Source organism: Mastacembelus armatus, chromosome 13, assembly GCF_900324485.2.
Source record: "Mastacembelus armatus chromosome 13, fMasArm1.2, whole genome shotgun sequence".
Lineage (NCBI taxonomy): Eukaryota > Metazoa > Chordata > Actinopteri > Synbranchiformes > Mastacembelidae > Mastacembelus > Mastacembelus armatus.
The window spans coordinates 2963775-2976858 of NC_046645.1; the positions used below are offsets into that span (position 1 = coordinate 2963775).

The following is a 13084-nucleotide window of genomic DNA, read 5'->3' on the forward strand; positions in this document are numbered from 1 at the left end:
TTAGTCTTTCTCCTACCTCTTCCTTTGTGATATTTTGCAGTTGTGTATTGTCATGATTACTCTGAACAGATTTGTGATGATGCAGTAGACAGCTTTTTATCACAGTTGGTGGCATTTTCATTAACAGGTGAGAATGATCACGCTGGCAATAGCTCCAGTTTGTTACATTTGGGATTATTCAGCCTTTTGCTTCTTTTAGTTGTTTGTTTTTTTTCTGATGAGACTCTGTGAGACTAAAATAATCTTATCCAAACTATGTTTTACCTAAAACATCAAATGTTAAGAAATCTCTGTAATGGAGCAAACCTCTGAATCATGTTTCAGGTCGAGGACCAAAACAGTCCATGACAGGATCTCTTTAGCAGGCATCAACCAGCTACCCAGTGTACCTCAGATTGCTAAGGTAGAGTATACAAGTACACAGGGTTTTAAAAATAAATGACTTACAATCACAATGAAAATACAGTGGATGTTCACTTGTTATCATGTTATATTTCTTTGTATTTATTTTTAAAATGAGCTCAGGCGTCATAAAACGTTGCTTGGTTATCGATAGTCCTCACTGTTATTTGGATATACCCAATGGTAAAATGACGTAGCCTGGCCAGTCAGACTAACTCTGTTCATTTTCCGTACAAAGAATTAGTCTGAAATGTCTTTGGTTGAGCTCGATTTCCAGGGGCGGGCCGATGGACGCAGAATAAATCAGTCAGAGAAACAAAGGATATGATACGTGCAGTAGAGTAGAGACGCTAGTGAATGACTGTTGTGGTTTTTGTTGTAAAAACAAGAGGATACACAGTGTCATCACCAGCTCTGTGCATATTTTTGAACAGAGTAAACAACAAAAGCCAGTTGTAGAAAGACTGGCAGACTTGGGACTGGAATTGAGCAACGTTACCAACAAGTCAGTGCATATCTGGCCTCATGGGCAGAAATGACTAAATAGAAAAACAGTTGGGAAGATTCTGGTTCATGCAGATAATCTCCAATACTTTTGATAACCTACTTTCCGTAAGAGAAACAGAAGATTATTCTCACATTTAATGACATGAATGTATTCAGTATATTTTTGTCTTTCAGCTTTTCTGTGACGATGCCACAGGGCTGAAGTTCAACCCCGTCCTGTATCCTCGGGTGAGTTTATCCTCAACTCTCACATTGTGACCTCAGCCTATGAAGCCTGTTAATGTTGCCCGCATTATTCTGTCAACAGCCAAAGTTGCAATATAGGGTTAAAATCTTACACATTGAATATCTGCCACAACTTTGTAGTAACTGACTGTAAATTGTATTTTGAACCCATAAATATTTAGATCCATTTATTTAAGTCCCTGGGGTTTTTAAGCATAAAGTGCAATGTTTCCTTTCTCAACTGTTTCTACACAAGTGTTTTCACTAACTCCCTCTGATTCTTAACCAGAATAAGTCACGAACAGCTCATCACATTTTGTCCCTCATAAGCCCCCCAGTATCTAACCATATTCATCAGAAATGAGTGATAGCACGAGGCAGCAACAGCTTTCTAAAACGGCTATGATGAATGTGTTGCTCCTCCTATGAGCCCAGTGTGATGGAGCATGCTTTCAGCCTGTGCTTCAGGGAAGGAAAAAAACCATCTGTGTCTCAGTCTGCAAGCAGCAGCGACAGGATCGCTGCCCTCACTGGGGGCCATGACAGTTTGTGTTGCATGTCGGCTTTAAGTAACAAGAGTCCAATAAGCTTGCCCTGGAGACATGTTAAAGTTGAGAAAAACATGTTTTCCAACTAACTTCTAACTTCTACAGAAAAGAAACAGAAAGTGTGTAATAAGCTGAAAGAGATAAGTTAGAAATCATTATTTTTGCATATGCACAGGGATCCCAGTTGATAGTGGCTTATGATGAACATGAGGTGAATAACACCTTCAAATTTGGAGTCATTTACCAGAAGTTTGGGCAGGTAAGTGATTTTAATGTACTCCAGTTTACTTCATACACACCACCTGATCTTATGCATTATTTAATCTCTTGAATCTTTTTACCTGTGTTCTATCCTCTGCTATTTTTGTCTGCCTTCATTCAGACATCAGAGGAAGAATTGTTTGGGAACAATGAGGAGACGCCAGCTTTCAAAGAGTTTCTCAGTATCCTGGGCAACAACACTGAGCTTCAGGATTTTAAAGGGTAAGAAGATGGGTAGAATACAACTGAATACAAGAACAGAAGCAGAGTGAAGTGTAATAAAATGAAAAAAATGGAGAACAAATGTGGCTATTAGTGTATTACTATATAGCCCAATAGCAGTATTTAATTACTGTAACCCTGGAGCAATTTGTCCTGATGTGTTGGTCTCAGCAGGCAATTGAGTTCAAATGCTTAGTGGAGAGATCCTAGAAAAGAAGGTGCAGCACATCCATATGCGCTCAGGTTTTATACTATATTTATTGTCTTGCAAGCTAATTCTATTGTGTTACACTTGTTGCTGTTAATGTTTAGAGACTTTAAATTGTAGCAGACACAATTAACCCTATATTACACAACATTTAGATGGGATTGGAGCCATATAAGCTCAGAACCTCATGAAATGACATTCTAAATCTTAACCTACTATTGTGTGTTTTGCTAACGAGACAGGTTCCGCGGTGGGCTGGATGTGTCTCATGGACAGACGGGATCTGAATCTGTCTACACTGTCTTCAGACAGAGAGAGATTATGTTCCACGTGTCAACCAAGCTTCCCTTCACTGAGGGAGATGTGCAGCAGGTACCAGGCTTTAATACCTAATAAATTATTGTTACTTTGATGGCATGATGCTTGTAGCTGCCAATTAACAATACTTTGGCTCAGAAATATTAATATTAATATTAAGCCAGTAATGTGTGGTTGATGACAATGTGCTCTGCTGTTCTCATTGTTGAATTACTATTATGTAAGCTGTGGCTAAATATTAAATATTATTTGATGTAACGCCACTAAAATCCTTTTGAAACATGAGTCTGCCTTGCATTCAGTGGTTACGGGTTATATAAACACTGTAAATTGTGCTCTGCTACACAACCGTTTAATAAAATTTTCTCTATCTTCTTTAGCTCCAGAGGAAAAGGCACATAGGAAATGACATTGTGGCTGCAGTCTTCCAGGAAGAGCCCACACCGTTTGTTCCAGACATGATTGCCTCCAACTTCCTGCATGCTTATGTGCTGGTGCAGGCTGAGAACCCATGCACAGAGCACACAACATACAAGGTACAAAAACCGAGCCTGTATTGAGATGATATTGTTTCTGCTTTAAGGTTTTCTACAATAACTCTCAATGAGCTCTGAAGAGTGTTAGAAACTGCCAGCAATTGCTCAGCTCTCAGTTTTCACTTGGTTTCTGCCTCCCAGCCCAAAACCAGAGCTCTCCTGTGAAAACAGAGTAAGACTATTTGTTTTATGTCAACAGGTGTCTGTTACAGCAAGGGAGGATGTGCCTCCTTTTGGACCCCCTCTCCCAAACCCAGCAGTTTTTAAGAAGGTAGGGGACAGTTTTAGTGTTCTGTGAATCAACTCTTCAGTTTCAAATAATGGAAAGTAATCCAGCAGAAGAAAAAAGATTCAAGATTAGAATAACTATATTATTATCAGGAGGCTTTGCCTTTATACAATCATCTCAACAAGAACTAAGGAAGGAAGAGTATATATAACAATAAATACCAATGCAAAGACAAAAATGCAAAAAATAGTTATGACAGTTATGACCATTAACAAACCATTATTGTTTGTAAAAGCAGTACATTTACTAAAGGATGTATATATATTGATCACAGTCACTGTCAGAAATGGGAAGAAGACTGAAAGCAAAACAGAAAACCTTCAGTTTCAGATTCAGTCATTAAAAGCAGATTTGCATCATGTTCAGACAAAAATAGAGGATTTTAGGCTGATACTCATCATCAGACACAATTTACTATAAATCTGTAGACATTTTCTTTCTTGAGCCCCAAGACCTCTTATTCATTGTCTGACTCTGCCCATTTCTTTCTCTCATGCTGTTTTCTCCTGGTCTTCCTAGGGCCCTGAGTTTCGAGACTTTCTGCTGACAAAATTGATCAATGCTGAAAATGCCTGCTACAAATCGGACAAATTTGCCAAACTAGAGGTGACACACACTCACACAGCCACACTTAAACACCACGACATGCCTTCATACTGTTGAGCTCTGTCCATAGTCACAACCCCAATGCTTCATGTTTTTTATGTTGTTGAATTGACTGAAGGGGCGAACCAGAGCTGCCCTGCTGGACAACCTCCACGATGAGCTGCACAGACAGAGTCAGGCCACTCTGGGTCTGGGACAGCCCGGGGAGGAGGACAAGCTGGAGAACGGGGGACACGGGGGTCTGCTAGAGTCCTTCAAGGTAAATTTGAACTTGAGGAAAAGTTTAACTGGCACTACATAATTTTCTTTCAGCTCTGTGACGTTCATTTCATTATTACTGCAACACAATGGTGTGAGGTAAATGCCACAGGTCTGCAAGATAATTTAAGGTGTTAAACTGTTACTACTGTTGCCGCTGCCTTTTTCTGTGCTTGAATATTTGGGCCTTATGCTCAAGTGTGTGTAGGCGTACCTGCAGGTGCATCTGTGTGTGAAAACAAATGCAGTTGCTGCTGTGCTCACATTACCATATAACTCATGTCATACTTTCTCTTCAAGGCTGTTGTCCCAACTAATTTGGATAGTTTGGACTAGCAAATCATTTATTTCCATCAGTGTGTTTGTATGTGTGAGGGAAATATATTTGTGACTCAGGTGACAATTTGCTTCTCTTACTCTTTGTAGACACTGTGGACACTCACTTTGCACTTCCTGCAGTCAGGCCCAGCAGGCCCTGTTCTCATTGCTGTCATTGCACTTACTCTGTGTTACCTGTAATACTGCAAATTCAACAGGAGACTACTGCATGATAATAAACAATTATTTTGTGAAATTCTTGTTTATGCTTTTCAAAAAAAATGCACACAGCATATTTTCAAACCAATTTACATTTTTGAGAGAACTATGTTTTCCAAATTATGTTTTTATTACCTGTAATTTAATCAATTTAATAAACTCAATAAATAATCCATTACAACACTTATTACCAATCAGTATAAGAATATAAAGTCATATATATGTAGTATAATATAATAAACTACAGGTATAATAATACAGTATAATACACTCAGGATTAGTATGATGCATTCATCCGTCCACTCATACTGACTTGGCTCCTTCCTTAGAGAACTGCATCCTCTGGTGGTTGCATTTTGCAATAGCATAAATCTTTTTTTCTAATTCATACAGGACAAGAACTCAATCCATATAAAAACATTAATAATTAAATTTCCCTTTTTGATGTCCCACCTCTCTGCCCCTGACCTCCTCTCTGCCCCTGACCTCCTTTCTGCCCTTCCACATGTACTTTCCCTTTTGCTTCCCTCTGTGCTCCTCTAGAGAGCCATGCGTGTCAGGAGCCACTCCATGGAGACCATGGTGGGGTCCCACCGTCACAGGAGCCCCGGGGTGGGAGGTGGGGTCCCAGCCAGCCTGAGTGGAGGAGGACTGCCGCAGAGCACCAGTGAATGCACAAAGAGCACCTTCACAGTAAGTAACGTGAAAGTGGGAGGGAAATGGTGGATATAAGTATGTAGAGAAGGAAAATGTTCTGAGCTTGGTATTATACAACTTCTTTACTAGTTGGACCCATGCTCTATTACTTTAAAACATGTATTGCTTTGATTAATATCAAGATCTCTAATCCAAAGTGCTGTACATCAGTAAGTTTTTACCTTAATGTGCTATAATACTAATGGCAATAGGAGAAAGGTAAAATTATACCTTCATATAGGACCCATTTTTTAAAACCATTTTACTTAAGTTTTTGCAATTTTAAAAAAGAAGAGAATCCTAATTTTCTGTTCTGTGATCTTTAGCCCCCTGCTCTGTCAGCCAAGTCTCCTCTGAAGAGCCCAGTGAAAAGGCGTTCAGGACTCTTCCCTCGACTCCACTCCAGCACAGAATCCCCTTCAGATAAGCACAGCCGCAGGTTGGTGATTTGGTTGCACTCGCAGTGTTTTCATGTTTTCAAGTGACGTCTCTAATGTGCTGTTTTGTCTGCAGCGACCAAAAGTCTGCAGAGACCTGCCCATTGTCCCAAGAAGTGAGGTCAGAGACATCATCCAATCCCAGCTCACCTGAGATTTGCCCCAACAAAGACAGGTAAGAGCAGCTCCAGTTCCTGGAAAGCATCCTGACATTCCTGTAAATTCTCTACAGGCAGATGGCTGGGGGCAAACTGAGTAAATCTGGTCCTTTGTCAGTGGTTTGTGAAATGAGCAAAATACAGATGTGCAATCAAAAGACATTTTAGAATACATCATTAGAAACTCATATTCCCTCCCTGGGTCTTCTGTCAAAGTCTCCTGTCTGTCAAAGGATCAGACTTTCAGCTTCTCTGTATCTTTGCTTCCATCCGTTTGCCTCAACAGGCCATTCATTAAGATGAAGGAGTCCAGCAGCGGCAGACCAAACATCTCTCGTTCCTCGTCCAGCACCAGCAGCTTCAGCAGTACCACAGGAGAGACAGAAGCTCTGGAAGAACTGGAGCCAGTAAGTGCAACACTCACAGTCTGTTTGAACTTTTTGTTTTTCATTTTTCCCTCACAGCTGGTCTTTACATGCAGCAAACACAACTGGGAACAAAGAAACGTCTAGACGAGCATGTCAGCACACTGATTGTACTGATTGTAACTCTTCTCAGCTGCTGTGTATTAGGTGGCAGTCACTTGGTTCATGATGTAGCAGTGAGGTGTACCAGTGATCACCACCAGGAAATATAGATACATTAAAAAAATGATATTGTACAAAGGCAACAGTTGAGTCCTGATTTGTGTTTCTGTATGTTTTATGCCTACATTTCATAATTGCATAATTGATGTTAGACTCAGCCAGGGTAAGTGTTTCTCCTTGTTTCCAGTTATTATGCCTGACTAATCTAAGATTTATCCATCCATCCATTTTCTATACCCGCTTTTTCCTGAATCAGGGTCACGGGGATCTGCTGGAGCGTATCCCACCTCTCTATCGGGTGGAAATCTAAGATTTATGCCAGCCCAAATAGTTGGACCTGCATTAAGTGAATGCTGTTTAAAAAAGTAACCCAAATTAAAGCTGAACATTCAGGGACTCTGACTTTGCTGACACTACAGTTAAAGCTGACTCCAGGGAAAGTCCACACATCTTCCGTTCTCCTCCTCCTCCACCTCTTCCTCTATGATAAAGCTGAGTTTTTCTCTGCTTCCTCCTTTCCTCAGGCTGGCCACTCTTCTATATCCTCCTCCTCTGTGTTTAATCCTTCCCTCAGTGTGGACAGCCAGGGATCAGGTACCCCTGTCATCATGTGTCGCAGTCCAACTGGTAAACCAACAATTTTGCGTGAAGAGTAAACACAATTCTCAGATGTCATAGATGAAAGATGTTTTTTACAGTAATGAGCATTAGCTTCCTTTTGTTTCCATTTCCTTCCTGTCTCATTGCAGACGGGAAAAATAAGACATCACCAAGGACAAACTTGAAGTTCCGCTTTGACAAAATGAGCCACTCATCCACAGCTGTAAGTCTTAAATTTGATGCCTATTTAGCAGCAGTCTTATAAACCAGAACTCCATAAACTAGACAACTGAATGAACTGAATTAGTGCAGCATGCAAACAGTCACAGTCCACCGTCGGACATCTCGTTATCTCTGGATCACTGTGATGTCACTAAACGCTTTCCTCTAATCTGGCTTCTGTTCACTCTTCTCTTTCACAGTCCGAGTAGCTTTGTGGAATGGAAGAAACAGACCTGCACAATAAAGGGAGAGTGTGAGTCGACGGAGTTGCAAAAAATAAATAAATATGTAAATCAACATAACCACAAAATCATTGTAGAACCACTTCTCAAAGCCAAGGATTATACGACTAAATTACCCCACACTTTAGAAAGTAACTGCTGATGCTGCGAGTGTATAGGTGGAAGAAACAGCCGACATGTGGGATATATTTTCAACTGATCTTTAGCTAGAGAAATTACTCAGTGTTACAAGCTGCTGCGTCTCTGCTGTTAAATGTTCACATCCAATGAAAGTCATGGCATGGCAGTAATACTGTGATTGCAGGCAGAGCTAGACTCCGCCTCAGCTTTTTCTCTCACATCTTCTTCATTAGAGATATGATGAGTTAAGAGAATGCTAACATGAGACTATGGCCCGAACTGTTAATTTTTTTCTAGTAGACTGCTGAGTAATCAGTGGAAGGGATGTATTTACATCACGTGTCAGACATCAGGATGTTTTCTTTTTGCCCTTGTCCTTAAATGGTATGCCTGACAACAGTTCCTCTTTTGCCTAAAAAGTACGCAGACACACACATGCACAGAAACTTAATGTACAATAGACTTACAGTAGCGGAGCCTGTGGTGTGGCAGCAGTGGGAGTTGCAGTTCTCTACTGTAGGATCTCAACTTGGTCTTTGCATATAAACCTGCTTTTCTAGGGAACATGTTTGATTTTGACAGTGCTTTTGTAAGCTTGCTAGCTGCTGCATTATATGTACTGCACTGTAAACGCCACACTGCTGACAGTCATTCTATACCTGTCACAGCATTTCTGTATCTGAAAGGGCATCTTCAAATCACTGAACTCAAGTACTTAGTGGTAGTTAGGTCACATGGGCACAGTAAGAGACACTGCCAACACATTTTGCCATAAGCTTAATTTAGCCAAAGCTGCGCCTTACAATCTATCAAAAGCCCTTTTCACTGCTGATGCTCTCTCCCCCTCTCTCTCTCACTATGTGAGAGGATCTGGTTACAGTACAGTTGTGGGTAGCAGATCAACACCCACTTTTGCTGAAAATAGATGTTGCACTTACTGTAAACATTTCACCTTCGGATACCTCCCATTGAAGCTTGCTAGCTCAGTCTATCTGTGTTTAGGTTGGGTGGAACTTTTGAACTGTCTCCAGGGTTTTAAAGTTCCCCAGCATGTGAGCTGATGAAGAAGACTTGAAAAAGATGCTTCAGGTTAAAGTGAACCTTTGGCAAAAACACTCTGAATGTGAACTTGGAGCTTTTTTTTGTACTTTCAATTTTATGCTCTGTTAGTTGTTAATATTAAGTGTCTTAGAAGTAAATTGCAAAGCCAATTGCTTAGAAGCACAAAAGGACAGTAGGTCTGTTTGAGTCCTCAACAATACCATTACATAAGTCTGGAGCTGCATAAACTGGACTTGGCGGCGTAAAGTAAGAGTGTAAACAAGAAAAAAACTTAAAGACACACATATGTGTTTCGTACGTGACCAAACTGGAAGGTCTTTGGAAGAATGTCTATGTACTTTTACTGTGCAGAGAACCACTCCTGTTACCTAGAGGATGGCTTAACAATGTGTGAAGTTCTGTCACGTCAAAGCTCACTTAGTTAAAAGGCTCAGTTCACCTAAATTACAGAAACCTTTGTAATTGAGGTGAACTTTTATCTTGGCGGGAAGCATACATTTTATAATTCTTCTTCTTTGTGAAATACGTTTTTGATATAATTAGACTTGAAACACGTCTTGACTAATGCACAATCAGTGATTATCTCAAATAAGAGAAGCACAGACAGAAGTGACTCAGACAGAAGCAGGAAGTATAAGTGTCAGTTAGTTTGTAGCAGGTATCACCTAGACGCCCTCTGTTAATATGCTTAATTTATTAAATGATACCTTCTTTTGCATTGATGTCATGTAAAAAAGCAATCGCAGAGTATGCTAATTAATAAGAAAAAATGATTAAATGAGATATATTAATTTAAAAGATGTCTAAACATGTATATGTATATTTGGTTATGTAATGTGCCCTTGAGAATTTATTCTAAAATAAAATGTTGTATTTTGTGTCAGTTATGTGTTTTCTCTACAAGCTCACATCACAACGCATGTCTTTAATATTATGGACATGGATAAATCAGAGTCACATTATAAAAACTGAAATACCTTTACATTACTCAGACTGCATTTAATGTTGCTTGTCTTTGGTCACATTTGAAAACAAAAGCATTAGTATGTGTAAAATTGTAACATAAAGCTGAGTCTTTTCTCTCCACAGCACCTTTGGGTTGTTAAGATGGTCGATGCAAGCTGCAGTGCCTCCTCCTTATCTGCTCTACTTGCTGCCTACATATATATGAAGGATATTTGGGATATTTCTGTTTTTCAATACATTTACGGTAGTGTAACCAGGAGAGTCTATAGACATTAATAGATAATAATTAGGCTGCTGGGTCTTTTTATAGCATATTTTGCCATCTGTTTTAATGGTATTTCACATTAAACAGGTGAACTCTTCAACTTAAGAAGCATTAGTAAAATATTTGTTAAAATATCTCAAAGATGTATTCCTGCAAGTGAGAAGCTCTCAGGCTTCGTAGGTCCACATCTTCTGTTTCCTGAAGTAGTATACAACAAATAGTACATCAGCTTACAGCTTTTCACTTCCCCATCACATGACTGCAATCAGGGAAATTTGACCAATGAGTAGACTGTGGACTGGGTGGGCTCTCTGGTGGCTCCCTGTTGCCTCAGGGCATCTTGGGAAATGTCTGCATACACCACCTGTAAATGAGTAAGTGATTAAGAAAAAATATTCATATAGTCCAACTAAAAGACATATTCAAAACAAACAATGTTCAGAGCACATCCTCTCTAAAAACACGACATCACTCACCTCAGTTTTCTGCTGGGAAGGCACTGTAAGATACAAAAAATAATAATTACTGCAGGTTTGAAAAAACTACAGTAACTTGTTTGTTAGTCTTGAAATAAGATTAGACGATACCTATGTGAGAAAAGGTGCTATGTTTCTTAGGTACCGGGCGCCGAGGTGGAGGTTGTGGTCGGTTTTTATATACAGCTGCATACAGGGGCTGTGCCCTGGTAGCTTCCTTGGGCTTAATCTTTGAGCTCAGACAACGAGCCACTCCCAGAATGATGGGGAAGCAAAGAGAAGCACTGGCACACACCAACACCCTGTGCATCACATTCCTCCTGGGGACAGCTAGAAGAGGACACAGAGGAAGAAGTGGATGGATGTATACAAATGCAAATGGTAAAATACCAATGCATACATGTGTTAGTGCACACTGATAACCGTTCAGTCAACATATGTATATGACTCTACATACCTGTGGTGATATTCACATACACCAAATGTCCCACATCATTGGAACCTCCACGCCACGTAACATTGCACCCATAGGAACCTTCATCTAATTGGCTGACTCTCAGGAAATTCAAAACTAGGTCCGTTTTGTTTGCAGAGAGCTTCACATTGGTCAAACGGTACCGATCAGAGTTTTTTATGATGATTTCATTTGTTGAATTTTTCCATACCCAATCCCCTGTCCAAGGCTTTCCACAGTGCTGGACCACACAGGACAGAGACAGACTGCCCCCAACTGGCACATAACGTGTCTCACGTCTGTACAGAATACCCCAGCATTCCTCAGCTTGGAGGCCTGAAAAAGGGAAGTCTTCTGTATGTATATATACATATATATATATGAACTGTTTTGTATATATATTTTGTATTGTGTACCATTGTGCAGGTATCTCTGTACTCATCCAGCGGCATAATTTGGATGAATATTATAAAGAATCAGACTCTATTTAAGCACTAGACAATTTTTGCATGAACTGCAGCAAATTGTTTGACAGAAGCGATTTTACTGTTAAAATTGAATTAAATAAATTATATTACATTGTAAGAGACAAAGAGTTTGACACATAAAAAACATCAGTGTGTAAGCTCTAAAATTTACTTGCAACATATCAACAATAACTTAAACAAGCAAAACAGAAACTTATTTAGGGCAGGCATTGCCCTAGTTTCACTACATCTGGTTCAACAAATATGTGTCTAAAGGCACAAGACTGTGTGGCTCAAATAATATAATGCATGAAGGTAATTTCTCTTGTGTATATGAATAGGATTTAAAATTTCATTAACCAAAACATGTTTCTTACCAGTAGGAAGAATGCAGAGAAAGCTGATGGCACTGAGGAGATAGTCATTCATGTTTGACAGTAACAATACTGGGTACGGCTCATCACAGGTTGATTTTATTTCCTCTTTACAGAATAAGTCTACATGCCATAACCTGTCTCGATGGCTCCAAGACATGTAGGTCTGTAGCTTCTTCGGAAAACCTTCTTTCTTATAATAAGTTGTTTGGAGTCCATCCCGCTGCTTTTACTCTCACTTTCTTTTCCTGTTTTTAATAAATTCACAAGCTTTCCCTTATCCTGCTGCTTTTGTCCAAATGGAGGTAGTGGAAGGAAATGACCCACTAATCACCACCCACCACCCTTCACACACACACACACACACACATACACACCACAAGGCTCACATTCTAAATTACAGGAAATGTATAACATTGTCTGAACATAAACTTTTCCTCAGGAAAGGGTCCAATTACACTGAACATGAATGTAGAGGGAGGAAATTCGAGCAATATAGAAACTAACTAGTTCCATTTCTTTTGTAAATACCAATTTTATTCATTTGGTGTATTTACAGTAAAATGTAATTCCTGTCAGATAGTTGTTTTGTGCAATATGTTGTTTCTGATGAAGAGTACATATTGCTCTCACACTAATTGTTGGTGGAGTGTTGACCTCAGCTTATTGAATTTACAACAATAACCTCTTGTAAGGACAAAAGTTTCAAGGTTCATTACTGAGTCTACATGAGTCTACATGAATAAAGGTTTTGGCTTTTACACTCTGGACTTTCCCAGCCATAAAAAGCAGGTGGATGTCAGTAGAGTTCCTTCAAAATAAAAGATGTTTGTTAATGTTAAAGAGACCTACAGAAAACCAAGACACTAAAATCAAATACAACAAATATTGGTCTTTTCTACATTTTTCGATATTGTCAGACTTGGAGTTTGAATTACTGAAAAATAATAATGCATGATTTTATTTCATAAACCGGATGTTTTGTGCGCAATTACTCCGTTAAGCTTGATTTTGGGTGCGCTTGTTTATTTTTACACGTAT

The 13084-nt window shown here is 39.5% G+C and overlaps 2 protein-coding genes across 5 annotated transcripts in view; one reads left to right on the forward strand and one right to left on the reverse strand.

The window, feature by feature from the left end:
• rap1gap2a (RAP1 GTPase activating protein 2a) overlaps positions 1-9924 on the forward strand; it is a 61690-nt gene extending 51766 nt beyond the window's left edge. For 3 of the 4 annotated variants that reach the window (XM_026319882.2, XM_026319873.1, XM_026319891.1), the window contains 16 exons: positions 325-403; positions 1084-1137; positions 1858-1941; positions 2065-2165; positions 2616-2745; positions 3072-3227; positions 3427-3498; positions 4036-4122; positions 4241-4381; positions 5461-5610; positions 5940-6052; positions 6127-6225; positions 6495-6615; positions 7320-7422; positions 7545-7618; positions 7818-9924. In XM_026319882.2, the coding sequence (XP_026175667.1) occupies positions 325-403; positions 1084-1137; positions 1858-1941; positions 2065-2165; positions 2616-2745; positions 3072-3227; positions 3427-3498; positions 4036-4122; positions 4241-4381; positions 5461-5610; positions 5940-6052; positions 6127-6225; positions 6495-6615; positions 7320-7422; positions 7545-7618; positions 7818-7826 (1573 nt within the window). In that variant the 3' untranslated portion in view covers positions 7827-9924. Of the gene's footprint in view, positions 1-324; positions 404-1083; positions 1138-1857; positions 1942-2064; positions 2166-2615; positions 2746-3071; positions 3228-3426; positions 3499-4035; positions 4123-4240; positions 4382-4806; positions 4955-5460; positions 5611-5939; positions 6053-6126; positions 6226-6494; positions 6616-7319; positions 7423-7544; positions 7619-7817 lie in introns of those variants that run through there. The other variant, XM_026319901.2, reaches the window with a different exon arrangement.
• A 24-nt stretch (positions 9925-9948) lies between these two features.
• On the reverse strand, positions 9949-12356 carry LOC113137916 (uncharacterized). The gene is made up of 5 exons (XM_026319916.1): positions 12047-12356; positions 11206-11538; positions 10860-11078; positions 10749-10771; positions 9949-10636 (listed from the first exon to the last, which is right to left on the reverse strand). The coding sequence occupies exons 1-5, from the start codon at positions 12201-12203 to the stop codon at positions 10538-10540; spliced, it is 831 nt and encodes a 276-aa protein (XP_026175701.1). The 5' UTR covers positions 12204-12356; the 3' UTR covers positions 9949-10537.
• Positions 12357-13084: the final 728 nt, after the last annotated feature.

Bases quoted from the DNA above. Each gene is read 5' to 3' on its own strand.
- LOC113137916 (XM_026319916.1), bottom strand. From the start codon at position 12,203: ATGTCTTGGAGCCATCGAGACAGGTTATGGCATGTAGACTTATTCTGT. The intron at 11,539-12,046 runs GTAAGAAACATG...TCCCTTTTTCAG, and splicing joins TCTCTGCATTCTTCCTACTG to GCCTCCAAGCTGAGGAATGC. The intron at 10,772-10,859 runs GTATCGTCTAAT...TGTATCTTACAG, and splicing joins TAGCACCTTTTCTCACATAG to TGCCTTCCCAGCAGAAAACT.